The sequence below is a fragment of the Amblyomma americanum genome, chromosome 1 (assembly GCF_052857255.1).
Source record: "Amblyomma americanum isolate KBUSLIRL-KWMA chromosome 1, ASM5285725v1, whole genome shotgun sequence".
NCBI lineage: Eukaryota > Metazoa > Arthropoda > Arachnida > Ixodida > Ixodidae > Amblyomma > Amblyomma americanum.
The window spans coordinates 189,269,704-189,289,062 of NC_135497.1; the positions used below are offsets into that span (position 1 = coordinate 189,269,704).

At 50.9% G+C, this 19,359-nt stretch overlaps 1 protein-coding gene across 7 annotated transcripts in view; it reads left to right on the forward strand.

Annotated features, from left to right (window-relative positions):
• Window positions 1-19,359, forward strand: part of LOC144114394 (sushi, von Willebrand factor type A, EGF and pentraxin domain-containing protein 1-like) — a 226,465-nt gene that overhangs the window by 177,222 nt on the left and 29,884 nt on the right. For all 7 annotated transcript variants that reach the window (XM_077648114.1, XM_077648119.1, XM_077648121.1 and 4 more), the window contains 2 exons: window positions 630-764; window positions 7,819-8,103. In XM_077648114.1, the coding sequence (XP_077504240.1) occupies window positions 630-764; window positions 7,819-8,103 (420 nt within the window). The remainder of the gene's footprint in view (window positions 1-629; window positions 765-7,818; window positions 8,104-19,359) is intronic.

Below are 19,359 nucleotides of genomic sequence, written 5' to 3' on the forward strand. Positions count from 1 at the left end.
AATAAATGAGGCAATGATCACTTAAACCGGTCATATATCATAAACGCAGGAAACAAGCTGAGGTGTGGTAAAGAGAATGAGGTAAAGGGCGCTAGCAGATTGAAGTGTAGATCGTCTAGAGTGAAGACAAGATACTTGAAATTAAAATCCAGGCAAATGTTAATGAAGAAAAAGCCCTTGGATTAGCCATCGGATTTCGGAGAAGAGTCATTCAAGTTAATGGCAGCAAAATAAAATAACGATGAAAAAAGAAGGCAAGTTCAAGGCAACCGGACATTTAGCTCATTTAATAAACCGTGTAGCTCCGAACCAACTGTCATAGAGGTACAGGGTGGTCGATAACACACGCGAATATTAAAATCATGATAACCGAGAGTGACAGTGAGACTATTCCTAACTTTGAAGTCATATCTAAAATGCAAGAAATCAACTACGTGCGGCGATCAGCACCCTGCCAGCAGTGAGCAAGATACGGTCACAACGAAAAAACGAAGATACTTTCCCATAAGCTCGTTATAGCGACGTTCATCTGTGCTTATCTGCCTGAAAAGAGAAAAAATTAGTGATATGACTTTGCTCTTTTCGTTCTGAAGTGGTTGCTTATGCTTGCACAAACTTACTTCTCCTAGTTATCTCGTCAACCCGGATTCGACAAAATTTCATGCGGATGAAATTCTGGCTTGCCCTGGGCAAGTCGGCTAGCGTCATCTGCCGCCGTCAAGTAACACCGGACAATCCACGGTCTATCATTGTGCGAGGCCAGCGTAAGTATGCGCATCATTTTACACCTTGCTACACACTTTGTCCACAGGACGACAGCTTTCAGAGGACGACGTGCCAACCAGACAGTCGTTTGAGCAGAAACGCACCAGGCAACCTGAATCGTCGTAGGCAATACTCGGCGGACGAGATACGGAAGTTTGCGTGGCTGGAATGAGGCGACCACAGCTTTCGCAGGACGGGATTATTTAAGATCAGTGGGAGCGGCTTTTGCCTTGCCGTGAATGTAGTCAGGCTGGTGATGATGATAAATATTAACCCGTAACAGGCACACTCAAGCAGCGGATCACTGCCGACGTGGCGTCGCAAAGTACGGCGGCACAGATCGCGTGAGGGAAGAAGTGAGAGCTGAGGGGAGCGCGGTGGCTGTGTCATGCCGGGTGGAAAAACCGTGCAGGAGGGGTAGCTCGAGCGCGCAACGACATGCCAAGGGCGCAAAGTGATGTGATAGTTGTTTATTAATTACGCCTCTATAACAAGGGTCAGTGGTGGGTCTGTAAGCACCCCCGACAACTGCAGAGATGCAACAGGCTGCGCAGTAGCCCTGCCGTACTGGTTCGGTGGTTTACGGTGAGCTCAAAAAAGCCCCAGGCAGGCACGCAGACATGTGGTGGCGACGCATCTGTGTTGCGAGAAGGCGTGCTCAGGTAAGTTTGGAGGAACTCCAGACTTCGTGGGTTTGTAACAACTTACAGGCGCAGGATTAGTTACGTTCAGAGCACTTGTTTTCCGGATTTACAAGCAGTCGGCGAAACCAGCTCGGCGAGCACAGGACATGTCTTTCTTCACATCTACCTGCTCTCTAGTAGGGACGTACCGATTGTGGTCTGTGCACCTCTTTCGCGCGATACCGAAATGAGTCTGGAAATGATGTCTCGAAATGTTTTTTTTTTTTTGAAGCATTCCAATATACATGGTGCGCGCTGGATTCGCGCTGGATTCGCGCGAGAAGGTAACAAGAAACCAGAGTTTATCTGCGACATCTAAGCAGAAAACATTATACTACCGGCGACAAAATAAGGCAGGGTACGCGAGAGCTGGCTAAAACAGGCCGAACTGCATCGCCGCGCTTCTAACGGTGCACTTGTGGCGTTGAGTACTTCGTGTACGCATGCACGCCCTTTCGGGCTCATAGCAGTGACTGTTTCTTCGCTTCCAGCGGGCAAGTTGTTGATATTCAGCGCTAAACGCGAGGAGTTGCTGTTTATTAACCGCCATTTCATTGGCGCAATTCGACAAGGCAAGACGAGTGGTGACGCGTGCGCTGTTCGCTTTGTGGTGAGTAGGTAGTGTTGTGACACTGCCTTCGCCCGGGTTGCCTTATCGTATGAAAAGACAATATACCCACTTAGCCGACGACTGGTGAGTCACGGGGCACCGCTTCTACAGAAAAACCCGCTTGTCACCCCCGTGCGAGAGATTTCTGCACCTGCGGAGTGCCACAAAATAGCCACGAGAGCCCATCTCAGACCGGCAGACACCGAGACCAAGGAACATGGGGGATTTTGTTTTATTTTATATCATGCCGCCGGATTCACGCCGGCGGCATGTGGTTGTTTTAATCTCTCACAGATGAGCACCACAAATAAAAAATATTGAAAATGAAGTAAAATTTTGAAAATGGCAGTCGATTTAGGTAACTAGGCCGAATGCGGATATGAGCGCTAGCATGACGTCAATTGTCGGTTGGAGCTACGACCTACTAGGTGGTGCAAGGCTGCCACCTAATTACCACCCCAACTTCTCCTTCCGTTTAACTACTGTGAAAGCATCATTCGCATCACGTTCTCCCCCTAACCGCTGCTGCTCATTCCGCTTAGCTTGGTGCGCTTAGCAGCGGTGTCGCCTAATTAGCGACCCAGGTTTTCGCCTGGCGACCACCGGCTACACCTTGGCAAGTAAGCCACCCGGTGGATAGGTGCTGTGGCAGGTGTTGCCATCGTTGGGACTTGGGTTGCATGGGTTGGGTTGCGACCCAGGCTGCTCTCCCCGAGTAGCCTCTCACGATCAAAATGGCTGTCGCATTACACGGCGGGCAGGTGAGCAGCCTGCCAAAAAAACGGGCTTCAGGCAGACAGTTAAACACACAACGCCCAAATGCGAGAATACCCACTATAAGTGTTAGCGCACTAACGTCTCCTATGCTCCTTGATCTCGGTGACTTGGCTTGAGTCATGTATGTCACAACGAGTCCCTCTTTTCATTTCACTTCTCTCACCTCAGAGCAGCGCACACCGTGCCGCACTACGTCTGTCCAGGTTAGGTAGACACGTCAACTCCCCCCCTCCCCCCCCCCCACCCCCGCGAGAGCCTGCCGTCACGTGAGCATCCTACGCTGTGGTTTCGTCGAACCAAGCATGGCCTTTCTTCGATAACCAACGTGGTGCTGCCTGGAGGCTCGAGGCGGTTCCAAGAACAACCGCGCTCGCGTCTGATGTTCGCGAAGGTCAAGGGGAAAAAGGAAGGCCCCCAAGCTACAGCTCTGGGATAATTTTCAACGTCACGACCCAAAGGCAACGCCCACGAAGAAGCCCTGCTCATTGGCGGAGAAGGCAGGAACTGCAGACAAAAAGGCTATTTAAGAGCGCCCGACTGCTTCACCCGTCGTACTTCCCTCATCGTGTTGTTTGATCCTGTACAGCCTTTTTATTTGGTCAATGATGTAATTAGTGTAAATAGATATGTCTTGTTGATTTACTTCTGAGCCTCCCTTTTCTTATCATCCTATTCTGCGGGGTAACCACTGCTGACCCGGCTCACAACAGTAGATTATATAGTATATTGTCGCCAGACTGTCCTATGTTCTACAGCGTCCGCCTTTGTTTATAGATTTCACGCCAGTTTTACAGCGCAGGCCAGCTGAAAATGATGAACGGACCACCCCTGCACCGTCCCGCAGAAGCCGTCGCCACGTCTTGAGAGTTTGCAGTCATGACATCGAGAGTTAGTCAAGCAAATTGAACACATAAGCACTCCCCGCTCCCTCCACTACTCTTCACTCCCCCTACCTGTTATTGCACACCACCCGTCACTCCCTTTACCCCAGTTTTATGGTGCAGATCGTCTGCAGGTAAACAGCACCCCCCCCCCCCTCCCGCAGAAGACCCACTCTCCCCAGCAGAGACCGTGTCTACGTCACACGAATTCCAGACGGCGAGAATTAGTCAAGGACATCGAACACACTACACATCGTCATCTCTCTCCCACACCACTCTCGAACTAAATCCCGTTTTCTGACATTTCTCCCTTCACTGCCGCTAGTATTTGTCGTCGCTCGCAAGCGGCCATATCTTTTTTTTTTGTTAGCCACACGGGACGCATTGCAGTTCATTTTCGCCAGACACGGTCCACTTACTCTGAAGGAATCGCGTTCACGTGTGACAGCGTCAGTAATATATAAGACTATTCGAGAGGAAAAAAAAATGATTTTCGCCTTTATGGCTTCTTTTCGGGGCACTCGCTCTCATTTGCAGATAAGACGCTCTTTTTAAGCCCACGTAAACGGCAGTGAGGAGAGGCAATAATGCATGCTGCAACCGTTCGTTGCCGAGACAGGTGAGATGCGTGTTCTGCCTAATCAACACTTTGCAGCGCCAGCTTCGTCGCCCGTCGTGCCCGCCGAACAGCGCGCACAACATGATGGTTAAGAAACAGCCACCCCTCACGCTTAGCATTGCATATCGCCAGCGCGTTCGCCGGAAGCCAGGAAAAAATACGTATGCGAGCAAGGGCAGCATTAGATGGCGCGGCGATGCAGTTTTACCAGTTGTTGCGAGCGGTCGCGTGGCCCATATTATTTTGTCGCCGGCTGTGCAACATGCGGTGGCAGATGTTTTTCGCATCAAAATATTTGTAGCAGTGCAATGAAATGAACGTCCTAGAGCCAAATTAGAAGGTATGCAAGCTGTTTCATCGAAGGTGAACCAGAAAAATTATGGGGGACCCTAAGCAATTCTTATGACGTGTAAATGCGGGAGCAATTGTCACTGGTTCACTGAGTCAATGAACACCTCAATCGCGCTATGAGTAGGAAGTGGCGGCGACCTTTCTTTATCTCAAAACCAGCGAATCGTTTAGACTGCGTTGATTTTGAGGAAAAGAAAGGCGCATAACAGGCTCCATGGGTAAGTAGACACTTCAGTCGCGCTTTGGGGGTCGTGGCGATGGGGTCGCTGGCGGCCTATTGCTCCAGGAGGGGTGAATGGCGTCATTTGCGGGCCGCGTTTCGGCCACGGGTATCTGTCGACGGCGGGGTTTTCGCACAATGAGCCAAGTAACGCACCCGGATTAATATTTAATAATAGGCTTTTTTAAAGTGTAGCCATGGCCGCCTGAAGCCTTGTAGTACTATTGTCGGCGGACATCGGAAAACAGGTGAATCGGATTTAGTATAATCATGTGAACTAGCTTCTAGTGGGCAACTTTTAAACTATTACATATAGGGACTTGGTAGCAATTGCAGATAGCTGGCTGTAGGCATAATAATGGCCCACCCCTTTTTAGAATTTCGAAAACGCGAATACCTTCGGCTCTGTGGCTCAAAAAAATTTGCCTTTCGCGCGCGCGTTTCGTTCATAGCGCTTTTTATCCGATAGCATCGAAGTCTCATCGCAGAAATAAGCCGGCGTCGACAGTCCGAAAAAATGCCAGGGCGTTACGTGATGCACCACGCGATCAGCGGAGGCGGTGGCAGCCCTGGCAGCTCCGTGGCGGGCAAGGCGGTACCGCGACAGCCGGAAGGGGCGCATGAAGCGTGCAGACGCGTGGACACGGCTCCGCGTATGCAGTTGTCATTCAACCAGAAGCAGGACCGACGGGCGTCATAGGAAATCCCCGCGCTCGTGGACAAGGCTCTGGGCTCTTAATGTAAAAGGCCACGTGACGCAAGCGTCACGTGGCCTTCTATCTCCCGTCTGCTCAGCAGCAGCGGGCAGAGGCGGGCACTGCAGCTGCACGGGTAGGAAAAAGCATTGGGGGCCAACGACGTGCAACGCTTGAAGCACGCACGCAAAGGCCATTATTTTTGTTAGTTACAGTACCAAAGGTAATGGCGTTTTTCTAATTCAATAAAGTGATATCGCTCTTACAAACTGCCAGCTACACAACTCTAATTGAAAACATGAACCGAAATGTTATCGTTAAAAAGTTGACTATTAGAAATTAGTCAAGTGAGTTTTCTGTTTTCGTCCACAAGTACCGTCGCGAGTAAAAAAGATTAGCACTAGTGACGTACCACTGGAGCGGTAGATAGCACCGCTCGGCGCTGCGGTTGCGAACACGCCGATAACAAAAGTGCCAGGTGTGTTCGCAAAGCACGGCGCCGCGCCAGCCGCGAGGTCTTATTTTCACCCCTCCCGTGACGTCACTGTGCTAAATTTTTTTCACTCGCGACAGTACAGGTATTACAATGCCGCAGATGTCATCTCTATACGTCGGAAAGCTTATATTTAAATATTCTGGGTCACCTACGCAGAAACAGCCCATATGATGGCCGCCGCAGTATTAATTTATGGGGCTCCGACTCCGTTGCGCTCTCATTGCTGCAGCTTGCTCGCTCCGCACAAAACGACCGCCTTGGTCGGAATCCACCTTTTCAGCCAAATGCTACAACGTTGCTCCCTCCATCTTGCTACCCTCCTATTAGCTTCAGATATCGCGTTTCCTGTGCTTCCGACAAGAGTGGCAAGCAGTCCGTTTGCGCTCAGACTATATCATGCTAGCGCAAGCGCATAAAGAGACGAAGAAAAACATAGCCGACGACATAAAACTGCTAACTTTTAGTCTTTATGGGTTAAATTTCTGCAGTATGTGTAGATTACGTGTCATACTTTATGGAAACACGAGAAGTGGTTCGAAGCGCTCCGGAACATCTTCTGCAGAGAGTGTATAAATCTCTCAATCTTTACGTTCTCTCCTCATGAACGCCTGAGCCAAACAATACACCTCTACACGCAACTGAGAATCGGCAATCGCACGCGAAAGTAGGCGAGTCCTTCCCGGCTACTCTTTCATGCTCGCGCCCTCCTCTGTCGCATGCTCCTGCGTAATTCTGCTCAGATATGGCCATTGGTTAGATTGTTTCAGGCGCCACGCAGCTACCATGGCGGCGTCCAGTCTGCATGCAGCGACGCTTCGGTGGGTCAGGAAGCTCTGCTCTCCGGGAATCCCGGCACCAGCAACGCCGACCTTTGAGCATGCAAAAGTGACGAGAGGCGATGGAAAGGCGCGAGGACGCTGACGCTAAAATTTTAACTGCAGATATCTAAGCTTCTACAAAACGCATTAAAGAAATTCTTGCTAAATAATATTCGTGAAGTTCCGTCCCTTAACATCCCACGAATACCGCACCTTTCCGAGAGCCCCTTTAAACCGGCTCTTAACGCGGAGAAAAGGAGGTTTTACCGAGGAGTAGGATTGCAGCTTCAGGCTCCTCCTTTCGAGCTCTCGCTCCTTTTTTCCGCTCCACAGTGAAACCGACTTTTCCTCGTGTTAAGAGCCGGATTCTCGTGTCCCTTTAACTATACCGATACTGCACATGGCAATGAACCAACATTTTTTTTTTTCGGTAATTCACACACAGCAGCCCAAGTGTAAACGATCAGCAAAATTTTGATCGCTCGTCAGCATTAGCACTAGGTCTATTGCGTCACACACCGCTCTCATTTCACTGTTGAGTGCAATGCTTCTTTCCAGACAGCGTTAGCAGTGGAGTACTGAGAGCAGATCTGGAATTGAGGCGTATCTTTGTATAATGATGATCTAAATCAAAGCTGCTTTTGTGACGGGCGCGTACAGTGCATCAAAGGGACGAAGACACAAGTAAGGAAGACACAAGAGACACACGAGCGCTGACTTACAGCGGCATTTGTAAGACAGCGCTCGTGTGTCTCTTGTGTCTTCCTTGTGTCCTCGTCCCCTTGGTGCGCTGTACTCTTCCGTCATGACAAACAAGCAGGCCCAAACTACCGCGTTATTTCTTTATGAGGTTATGTTTCTGAGACCTTTATTTCTTTCTTTTCTTTTTCTCTATTACGCCAGCACAATTTTGGTGTCCCCCCCTCTCAAGCAATTCTCAAGGCCTGCGAATGAAGCGAAGGACTGAACGCAGCTACTACTTCACATGTATGGAGGGGTACCAAATAGTGGGAGAACCTGACCTGCACTGTCAAAAGCACGGATGGAGCGATCCCATTCCGAAATGCGAGCCCATATCCGGAGCCTCAAATATTAATGGCGCCTCGCACCAAACTGAGCAGACTGTGGCCCAGACGGCGCACCCGGCAGGACCATCGGGTGCAACCTTATCGACTCCGGAAAGAACTGGTGAGTGACATGCCAGGCAGCGGTATACGCAGGGGAAAGAAATAACCAAAACCGCAAACACCCACATGACTCGCTGTAGCGCACGCCAGTACACGTGACTGACAGGTGGCCGTGGTAATGATGTTCGCAAGTATTACAGGCGCATCCTCTTTAATCAAACGACCTGAGGTGCAAATCGGTGCATAGCTTAGAGGAGACGAAGCGCAAAAGAAACAAATGACAGCACACAGGCGAGGAAAAGCGATGGGACATGCGCATGTGACATCCTACACATATTTCGTACGTGGTACAGATCGCAGGGTAGAAAAAAATGTCATTTATTAGCAAGGGCTTGCGTACCAGTTATAGCTGGTTCAAGCCCTAGCTGGTGGGACCGCTATGTGGATTGACTGTGTGAGATTGAACGGCGCGAATAGCAACGTCTGCAAGAGGGTCTCGATGAGGCCATCTCGGATGATGGATGCGACGTCAAGTTAAAGAAAACAAATTACCACACCTCGGTCGGCTTATTAGGTTCTGAATGTGCCCCATCGCCGCTTGACAGACGTGGTACTCCGCTTCTTTCTGCAACACTTTTTCCAAAATAAAACAGCTTCCAGAGCCTCGCGGGGTATAGACAAACAACTCGCGAATGCGAATATTTCAAAGCCTGCGCGTCGCTTGAGGTTATAAACAGTTTTGTTGATGCCCGGAGAGTAGTTCTCCACTTTTCCAAGCTATTCGCCAGAAGGAATTAATAGGCGCCGCGCTGCATTCGGTGCTCCTCCGCTCCTAGCTGGTTGGCGACAAGTAACAGAGCGGCTACGGCGGGCGAAAGCGCGAGGTATGGGGAGAAACTATAATCATCTACAGTTCGCAACTTCTGGGCCGGTACAGCACATCCGATTGTTAGTGCAAGATAAAAACGACGCGATGCACGACGCGATGCAGCTTTTCCACATGGCGAACCTATTTTCACCGAGCGGCGTCACTTCGGAGACCACAAAAATTAACACGTAAGTCATATAGCTGCTTGGAATAATACGAATGCGATCCGAAAGCTGCACAACCGCATGCATAGACGTTTTCGTCGAGCTCTAACCGAAATTTACGCTTACTCTGCTAAGCTATAAATAAATCAACTTGCTCCTTGTTTTAGAATTTACATTCATATGTGCCCATTCCGCTTGATAGGAGTGGCATTTGGTGGGGTATATTTGCTGTGTTCGCCAGTTTATGATCGAGGTACAGTGGGAAAATTAAAATAATCTGCGAAATAACACTTCGTTTTAAAACGACACAAGTGAAAAAGTACGCGTCGTGCGTGCTACTTCTACCTGAGTCTGGTGCTGCTTCAAACGTCGTGCGTTTAGCGGCACGCTGTGAACGCCGAAGGCGACTGTTGACAGCTCTTGGAGCGAAGCACCACTTCTCGCATGCAGAGCTGAAGGTCAAATCTGTTCCTGAAATGACCTCGAACGGGAAGCGCGCCGCCGCCACAGCTGTGCGCTTCGCAGTCACGTCCGCGGCTACGCCGACCGTCGCTCCAACGGTTCGCTCTTGCCAGTTGTGTCACGTGGTTCACCCGCTGACTAGCTCTTGCTAGATAAAAGGGCAACGCTCACCGCCTAGATAACGCGAGAGGGACAATCGGGGAGGGCTGCTGCTCCTGGCCCTACGGGGCTGGGAACTTGGAGAGCCCGCGCTGCTTGTGGCGGGGGTCCTCTTGCAACCAGGTGTATCTGTTGTTCATGCCGTCGTCGCCCTTGCCGCTTTCGCCATCTGGACGATCGCTGTTGCGAGGCGCGTCTCCTTTCTCTTTCCTCCTCTCTTTCCCCTCGCTCCCCTATTTTCTAACTTCTCTATCCGCAAGAGACAGCGGAGGAAGCTCAACATAGAGCCAGTTGGAAGGCCCGTGCAATAACAACAGGGTTATACATAGCACCTAACACCTTCGTCGTGGACACCCTGGATGTTGTGGCTACGTGTATGCACTACTACCAGCACAGAGACTGCCCTATACTACTCTTCGGAGACCAACAAAACTGAGCCTAGTTTCCCATTTAAGATGGAAGAATTCGACTTTGGTCTGCCTCTCGCCTCCGACCTTGCGGTGTCAACCACTGAGTGGAACACTGCCTTAGACTTGGTGTTCTACAAGTTTCCGCCTTCAAGTGACCTGGAAATTAAGTTTCCCGAATTGAAACTCTGGGAAACTACTTCGAGCACCATAAGACTGTCTTTACCTTACTTTGCAGAAAAAACCAAGACTTGCCAAGTGTAAGCAGTAAAGAATAACTATGTGCTGCAATAAACATGAGCGCAGGCCTAACTGTGTGTAACCTCGTTTATCCGAGCTACCGCTCCCTGTAACCTGTCTCAGCTGAGTTGAGCCACAGCAATTTTTTGTCTTTTTTTGCGCGAAGTGGTGCTCGGGACGATGTCCGGACGATAAGCAACTGAAAATGGCCCCCTGCGTTCAACTTACCATCAGAAGCAAGCGGAATATCGCGCCTAAACTTAGGCCGACAGCACGACAGAATGTGAACGAGTTGCAGGCGTTACTCGATTCTTGCACTGTTCGTCACGTGACCGGGCAACGATGCAGATTAAGAGACGCGAACTAACTGATTAGATTTCAATGCAGAAACGCAATGGTAGCCATGAAGCCGATCTGTCCCCGAACTTGTCCTGCTTGTCGGCCGCTGCCCGTTGCTTTCGCGCCTGACTGCAATAAACTTGAGCAAACCTAAACCGCTTCCTTTCTTCTGCATTGCGGCTCAAGCAACCGCACCACAATTTATCGGCATGCCGTGAATTATGCCCAAAAAAGACTGAAGCGTTGCGAGCCCAATGCAGACGGTCCCGCCTTTCGTATACACAAGGAAAGTCACCACTGACGCCAGCGCCACCGCATCTCCTTCACGTCACGGCCCGACGCGTGTCTATAGGGATGTCGGCACCAGTATACAGTACCAGGAGAACTCCCTCGCCGGCCTGGTCCCGGTACGAAGGTCTCGCACACACAACAGCCATGTCTGGCTCCAGTGACGGTGAGCTGCGAATCTATCACCCGCGGTGTTCGCTTCCTCCGCTTTCCGAGAAGCGCGATGTCTTCCCTCTGGAATGCCGGTGAAACAAGCTGTGAGGCGGGCGACGCGCCCGCGCAGCCAGGCGAAAAAATCGGCCACCGGCAGTGCAGAGCTAGACAGTTTGCATAGAAAAAGATGTTTATTAATTACTTCACAGCCAAAGCAGACCACGCGCTTGAGGAACAGAGGTCCAGCGGTGAGTGCCTTGGAGTTTGGACGGAGCAGCGGCTGTGCACGGCAGCACGTTGAACCTTTCTTCGTTTCCGCACCTGCTCAGCGTCTATGCCCTCACGGAAAGCCACTCACATCCGCGATCGGATTAACAGCTGTACAACAACGATTCCAAGTTGGCCGTCACTGCCAGCAAAAGAACTCACAGAACGGTTCCCACCTATAACGTGAATTGCCGCGACAGATTCGGCGGCACGCAGGGCTGAATGTCCACGCCCACGTCGCCTTGCTTAGATGTGGGCTTCAGATAGATTTGGATATTCGAATATGCAGCAGAGTACCGCGCTGCGCGGTTGCGGCCAGTGTTCCGAGCGCGTTCATCCTTCCATTTGCGGTCTCTGCGCCCCCCCCTCCCCCTCCCTGCTGGCGTGCAACTTCCTGCCGAGCATGATGCTTCTTTCTGACTATGCCCATACGTGTACTACATATTGGCGATTTCCACAGCCTAGAAGGCTTGCTTCGAGTAATCCGATATTGCGGCGTTATGGAGGGCTCCTCGTATGGGCAGCCTATATGTTGAATCGTGTTTGCTTTAAATTTCTGAATAAACTGGCGCTTGCTTGTCGACGGTGAAAACCTCGTGTAAGCTACTCTTCTGTTTCTCGAGAATGTGAAAGAGTAAACGAGAGACAAGGGAGAAAACCGCTGTCTGGCGTTTCTAAACAGCCGCCGGGAAAGCGGAGTGGCAGACTGTCCACGCGCGGTTCAGAAAGCATTTAAATCGACATCAACCGTGAAGACTCTTGGGCAACGGCAGAGCTACATACGTCCAATTTTCTGCATTTAGCACTATTGGTAAGTAAGACCCAGCGACTGTCATGGGCTGCTTGAAACGAAGCTGAAGAGTTTCCATTCATCGTAGCTCGAGATTTCATTTCAAAGGTGCGCCCACTTGCGTTTAGAAAATTGTATTTACCACATGCTACTTTCAATACAAATATATTGGTGCAATCGTATGTAAGGCTAGAACAATGAGATCGCCTTTTCCGCGCGCTGTTATCTCGGAGAAATTAACTTCACCTTTTATTTTCAATTTGTAAGCAGTTGATGGAGGGCATGTAATGAATGTGAAGCTACTATAGCGCATTTTTTACAATGGGAGCCGTCATAAGCCGACCTCGAGCCTTCGCATGGATGAAGCCCTCCCAAGACCACGGATCTTAGCGGCCAGGAAAAAAAAAAGACATCGATTGGAGGGGCAACGATTGGAGAAGGAGGGAAGAAGTAGGTGTAGAAAAGGGAGGGACGCTGTTGCCGACAGAGATAGTGAAAGAAGAGATAAACGCAGTGATGCCGCACACGACTCAATATCGGAGCATCGAATGCAATGGGCCTATGTGACCCTGTCTAATGGGTTTTGCGTTTTCTCTCTCCCTGAGCGGCTACAGCTCGGAAGCGAGGTCCTTGCTGCGGAATTCCCTCCAAAATTCCCTCTGCGTTGGCCGTAGAAACAAAATATACAAAAAACCAGCGCGCGTGGATGGCGCAGCAGCAGCCCACTTATTACCCTTTTATTACCAGCCTGAGAGAAAGAGGAAACCAGGACCAACTGAGCCTTTCCAGGCTGAAAATCAATACAAAATAAAGGAAAAGGACCCTCATCACACTCATGCTCGCGAAACTCGCCTTCCACAAGACCCCCCCTCCGGTTCTCGCCGCCTAACGAGAAGCCGATCGGTGATAGGCAGACCGAGGAACTGCGGATGACGAAGTCCTGGCAGTAGCGAGAGCGGCGCCGGCGGCAATGCGAACCTTCAACTTCCGCAACTGCCGTTTCGGACGAGGTACGGGCTATAGGAAGGCCGCGCCGGAGCGACAGCGTCGGAAGCGTCAGCGCGGAGCTGCGGCCGCTGCCTCCGCCGGCTAACGCCGATCGTTTGGAAAGGCCGTCGCCTTGTTTAGCCGTTAGTTTTTGTTCGATTCCATCCTATCATCCACCGTTCTGACTGACTAATTCCACTCGCAGCGTGGGCATGCGACAATAACGGTGTGCAAAACAAATCAGATTGAAACGGAATCATATCACTCAACCCCACTTGTCATGGATAATAAAGAACCGTACACGCAGCCGTAATACGGCCTCTCATTAGAGTCGCTCCGGGAACAATCTCTTCGTTCTTGAGATGTGCCCCTCCTTAATGAGTTCACAGCGACTTTGATTAACAAAGGGCGCCCTTATTTACAGAGGCCGCTGTACCCCAGCGAAATCTTTTCTTTTTAAATGTAGGCTTAGTGCGTGACAAGAAGTACGCTCCATGGTTCTGCAAGTTTTCCAAAAAACCGAGGCCCCCTTTTCTCATACCTTCTGTATTGCCGGCACCACAGAAATCGCGAAATGACACTTCATGGCTTTTTAGTTCATTAGCGGGAAAAAAAATCCATGTAATAGGCCACATAAGGTATATTGCAACGAGTCGCAGCCGCACGCGATGCAGCGAAGGGTACCTGACGCTGAGGCACACTGCTAGTTGGCATTGTGAAGATTGACTTGAGCAGGGCGGGAAAAGCTCCCTTAGCCTTACCAGATTGCGTTTTCAGGAAGCCAGACTGCTCTCCTGTCTGTGAAGATCTAATACAAGTGGTCAAGGCGGGTAAGGAGATCCCTGTCTTCAAATGCGTATATTGCCCGAGGTACGCTCTTCAGCTCTAATCAAGCGCTAGCTTTGTCGACGAAAATCTTGTATGGGTGGTCACGTCACGCGTGCTTACATGGAAATGAGTGCCTTGAAAGCCAGAATAGCTGTTTTCGTCGCTTCTTAGGCTGACCCTCGTATACTGCGCTGACTTCCACTTTCCTGACGGTACCAGTTTCTCTTCGTGTGCCACAGCTGCGGAATATGGTATTCCACTTGCTGGAGTTCCTGGGGGCCAGCTGTGATATATCTGAGCCGCTTTTCTTCTGTCGTCGTTCGTTATGCCGAGGCTCAAGAACATGCCCCCATGTTCTGGCATCATAAAGTGGGTTCGAATCGCGGCATACCTCGGCCTGGGGCCGTGTTCTGTAATCATCCATTTCCTCTCAAACCCAATTTGTCTAGTGCCATTGGTCGCTGTTCAGAACTCACGCTTGCCGCGACAGGCTCACGCCCAAGATGCCACCTGCTTGAATTAACGCCTATCGAACCCATATCGCTCTCGCCGGCTTTGCCGCCTACGAGTGCCAAAGAACGGCGACAAGTCGCCTGACGATCTTTCTCGACGCTAATTCAGCCTCGGAAAAGAAACCGGATCCGGGTGACTCAGCCAGACTGGATGCGGTGGCACCGAAGCGGTGGCAGCGTGGTAGAGTGTCCGCCTCGCATTCGGGAGTTGCTTGACTCGATCCCCAGTTCCGCCGGGCACCCACCGGTTTTCTAATGGGTATAAGATTTCCCCCAGCCAGGTGCTCGGCTCTTCTGGGGTGACATGCTTGGAAAACGGGTTTTGCCCCAAACCATTGCGTTGGCGGGTGAGTGATTCGCTCCACCGTCAAGCAACACTCGCCTCGTGCTGTAGAAGCCCACTTACGGCACCGAAGCTGTGGCCATGGATGTGTTGGAGGATCCACCTCGCATTTTGGAGGTGCTGGGCTCGATCCCCAGTGCCGCCGGGCACCAACCGGTTTTCTAATGAGTACAAGATTTCTACCGGCCAGGTGCTCGGCTCTTCTGGCGTGAGATGCTTGTGAATAGGGTTTAGCACGAAACCGTTGCGTTGACGGGTGAGTGATTCGTTCCACCGTCAAGCAACTCTCAATCCGCCTCGTGCGGTAGAAGCCCACTTGCGGCATCGAAGCGGTGGTCATGCATGTGTTGGAGGATCCGCCTCGCATTTTGGAGGTGCTGGGCTCGATCCCCAGTGCCGCCGGGCACCCACCGGTTTTCTAATGGGTACAAGATTTCTCCCGGCCAGGTGCTCGGCTCTTCTGGCGTGAGATGCTTGTGAAAAGGGTTTAGCACCAAACCGTTGCGTTGACGGGGGTGAGTGATTCGTTCCACCGTCAAGCAACTCTCAATCCGCCTCGTGCGGTAGAAGCCCACTTGCGGCATCGAAGCGGTCGCCATGCATGTGTTGGAGGATCCGCCTCGCATTTTGGAGGTGCTGGGCTCGATCCCCAGTGCCGCCGGGCACCCACCGGTTTTCTAATGGGTACAAGATTTCTACCGGCCAGGTGCTCGGCTCTTCTGGCGTGAGATGCTTGTGAATAGGGTTTAGCACGAAACCGTTGCGTTGACGGGTGAGTGATTCGTTCCACCGTCAAGCAACTCTCAATCCGCCTCGTGCGGTAGAAGCCCACTTGCGGCATCGAAGCGGTGGCCATGCATGTGTTGGAGGATCCGCCTCGCATTTTGGAGGTGCTGGGCTTGATCCCCAGTGCCGCCGGGCACCCACCGGTTTTCTAATGGGTACAAGATTTCTCCCGGCCAGGTGCTCGGCTCTTCTGGCGTGAAATGCTTGTGAATAGGGTTTAGCACCAAACCGTTGCGTTGGCGGGTGAGTGATTCGTTCCACCGTCAAGCAACTCTCAATCCGCCTCGTGCGGTAGAAGCCCACTTGCGGCATCGAAGCGGTGGTCATGCATGTGTTGGAGGATCCGCCTCGCATTTTGGAGGTGCTGGGCTCGATCCCCAGTGCCGCCGGGCACCCACCGGTTTTCTAATGGGTACAAGATTTCTCCCGGCCAGGTGCTCGGCTCTTCTGGCGTGAGATGCTTGTGAATAGGGTTTAGCACCAAACCGTTGCGTTGACGGGGGTGAGTGATTCGTTCCACCGTCAAGCAACTCTCAATCCGCCTCGTGCGGTAGAAGCCCACTTGCGGCATCGAAGCGGTCGCCATGCATGTGTTGGAGGATCCGCCTCGCATTTTGGAGGTGCTGGGCTCGATCCCCAGTGCCGCCGGGCACCCACCGGTTTTCTAATGGGTACAAGATTTCTACCGGCCAGGTGCTCGGCTCTTCTGGCGTGAGATGCTTGTGAATAGGGTTTAGCACGAAACCGTTGCGTTGACGGGTGAGTGATTCGTTCCACCGTCAAGCAACTCTCAATCCGCCTCGTGCGGTAGAAGCCCACTTGCGGCATCGAAGCGGTGGCCATGCATGTGTTGGAGGATCCGCCTCGCATTTTGGAGGTGCTGGGCTTGATCCCCAGTGCCGCCGGGCACCCACCGGTTTTCTAATGGGTACAAGATTTCTCCCGGCCAGGTGCTCGGCTCTTCTGGCGTGAAATGCTTGTGAATAGGGTTTAGCACCAAACCGTTGCGTTGGCGGGTGAGTGATTCGTTCCACCGTCAAGCAACTCTCAATCCGCCTCGTGCGGTAGAAGCCCACTTGCGGCATCGAAGCGGTGGCCATGCATGTGTTGGAGGATCCGCCTAGCATTTGGGAGGTGCTGGGCTCGATCCCCAGTGCCGCCGGGCACACACCGGTTTTCGAGTGGTTACAAGATTTCTCCCGGCCAGGTGCTCGGCTCTTCTGGCGAGAGATGCTTGTGAAACGGGTTTTGCACCAAACCGTTGCGTTGACGGGTGAGTGATTCGTTCTACCGTCAAGCAACTCTCAATCCGCCTCGTGCGGTAGAAGCCACTTGCGACACCGAAGCGGTGGCCATGTGCTGGAGCATCCGCCTCGCATTTGGGAGCAATCATAATGCTGCTGGTTCATTTGCTGTCCTTTCGGCTCTTGGGCCAGGCTGGCGTAAGGGTTGCAGTGAATTTTATTATATCGCAGTCACCCAGTATAATTCCACACCGTTGGTATGTGCCATGCCAACAGAGGCCGCAACTGTATGGCTTCCGTCGCTCAAGCACCGCTGATGGAAATCACAACGAGCGCGAATTCTCTTTCACACAGTCGGCAGTTTTAGCATAGTGCACACAGACTTACAGAAAGTGGTAGCGTACGCTTAACAGCGTTCTTCGTTGTGCGCATGTGCCAAGAGCCTTGCCGTACGCTCGCGCTACGTAGGCCACGTCCCAAATTTAGCGTGCTATCTCTTGCGTACGGTAAAATAGCGCTTCCAACATGGCGGCGGGCCTCGAAGCAGGGCTCCTCGCTTCGGAGTAATTCGTCAATTCGTCGCTGTCACTGAGTCTTAGGTACATTCGCAGACCATGCGTGCGGCGCCGGGCTTTCGCTGCTTCGCATCTCTCCTATAACAAAACGTGTGAATGAAAACTGTTTTATTTTTTTATTTTCAGTGACCATTCTACCACTACTAGGCTTAAAAAGGAGCCTCGGTTTGTTTACAAAGATTGCTGCCTTTCTAACAACCAGATAAAGCCACCAGGTAGAAGTTACCGTTGCGTCTCTGTTAGCATGAGCAGAAGCACGTTTAACTAAAGGTGTGGATCGTACAAACAGCGTAATGTCCCACAAAATGCTTGCATTTAAGGTACGTAAGCATGCGTAGGCTATTCCAAAACTGGAGGCCAGCACATCAAATGACTGAGCCACGGCGTTCCATTCATTGCTCAGCAGACAGCACAATTAATATTATCCCTTTGTGACTGCTGTAGATATTGAGATAATGGCTTCTACTTCCGGCAGTATATGGCTTGTCTGAAATATTACGTCTGCGCATACCTTCCTATAAGTCGTTGGAGTTCTCTTTTCTGAGACGAAGCGTATGCCAGTGTCTTCACGTCTGGCTTCAAAAAAATGTTACTTAGCGGCCTCTTCTGAATTCTTACCTTCCTCCATGAGTTCGGGGTTGTTTATTTTGTTCGCTTTTCTCATGCAGCGGAGTTTGTTTAATTAGAAGAGCACTTTTTTCGCCATAGCATTGTAAGCAGCGTAGTACATCACAAATCAGCAATTATGTGTCAGCTATCAGGCTGGTTAACTAATATTGAATAGTTGCCTTTTTAACTATTGCTGGTACGCTCCTTGATCATTGAGAGGCGTGTAGCCCACCGTAAGCAATATCCATATCAGCTTTTATAACTTCGAAAGCGCGGTTACCCTCGGCGCTGTGACCCAACAAATTCGGCCTACATCACGCCAAAATGCATACACTGTCGAGAAGCTTGCAGGCAAAGAAACCTCTCCAGTTGATGTAACTCGTCGAAATAGCCAAAATTTGTTGTTCTACAGCACTGAGGGTAACCGCATTTTCGAAGTTCGAAAAACTGATACGTGTATTACTTACGGTGACCTACACGCCCCCCAATAATTAATAAGCCCAACAGTAATAGTTAAAAACTTAACTTTTGAATATTAGTTAAGTAGCCTGCTAGTTAGCACGTCTTAGCTGTATTCTGGCGTGCTATACCGCTAACAACGTTATGCGGAAAAAAGTGCTCTTTTAACTCAAAAAGCCATTTTTAAAAACTGTATAAAGCCTTAGGCGAAACACTCACCCGTGACCCGCATCTCACGCCAACTAGTTCCGTCCCAGATTCCTCTGAAAGTAAATAAAGAGCTCGCATGTTGTGCTGCACGAAAAAAACGGCCTGCTTGAGCAAAGGTTCTGAATGTGTACCATTCAGAGAATGCATGCACTTCCGTACATACGTATGCAGGGATATGATTTCCGGGCCAATTGCGCCAAACCGCGCCAAAAGGCAAAGCCTGCTACATGCTGCTACATTATTACAAAATACGAGTAATCTTCGCCAAGCCTGTGCCAGAAGTCCGCATTTCCTTGAGAATAAAGTACTCGGTGGCCGCGCGTAATCCTACTTCTGCGTTAGGAGCGGCACTAGCGAAAAACTTAATTTTGCTGGGAATCCTTCAGTCATGCATCCTTTAGCATGTAGATATATGCGGTCGAGCATCATGCATGCTGGCCGGGCTGTTTGTAAGCCGGCATAATGAAAACTGTAATCAGAGAGTAATTGCCCATTGGTATCCACCCAAGCGCAGTCGTACAGCTACAAAGGGTAGCTTTCCTTTGTAGCCATATATCTGCGCTTCGGTGGATGCCAGTAAGTAATTACTCCTTTATTATAAATATAACGCACCTCGGGGGATTCCCC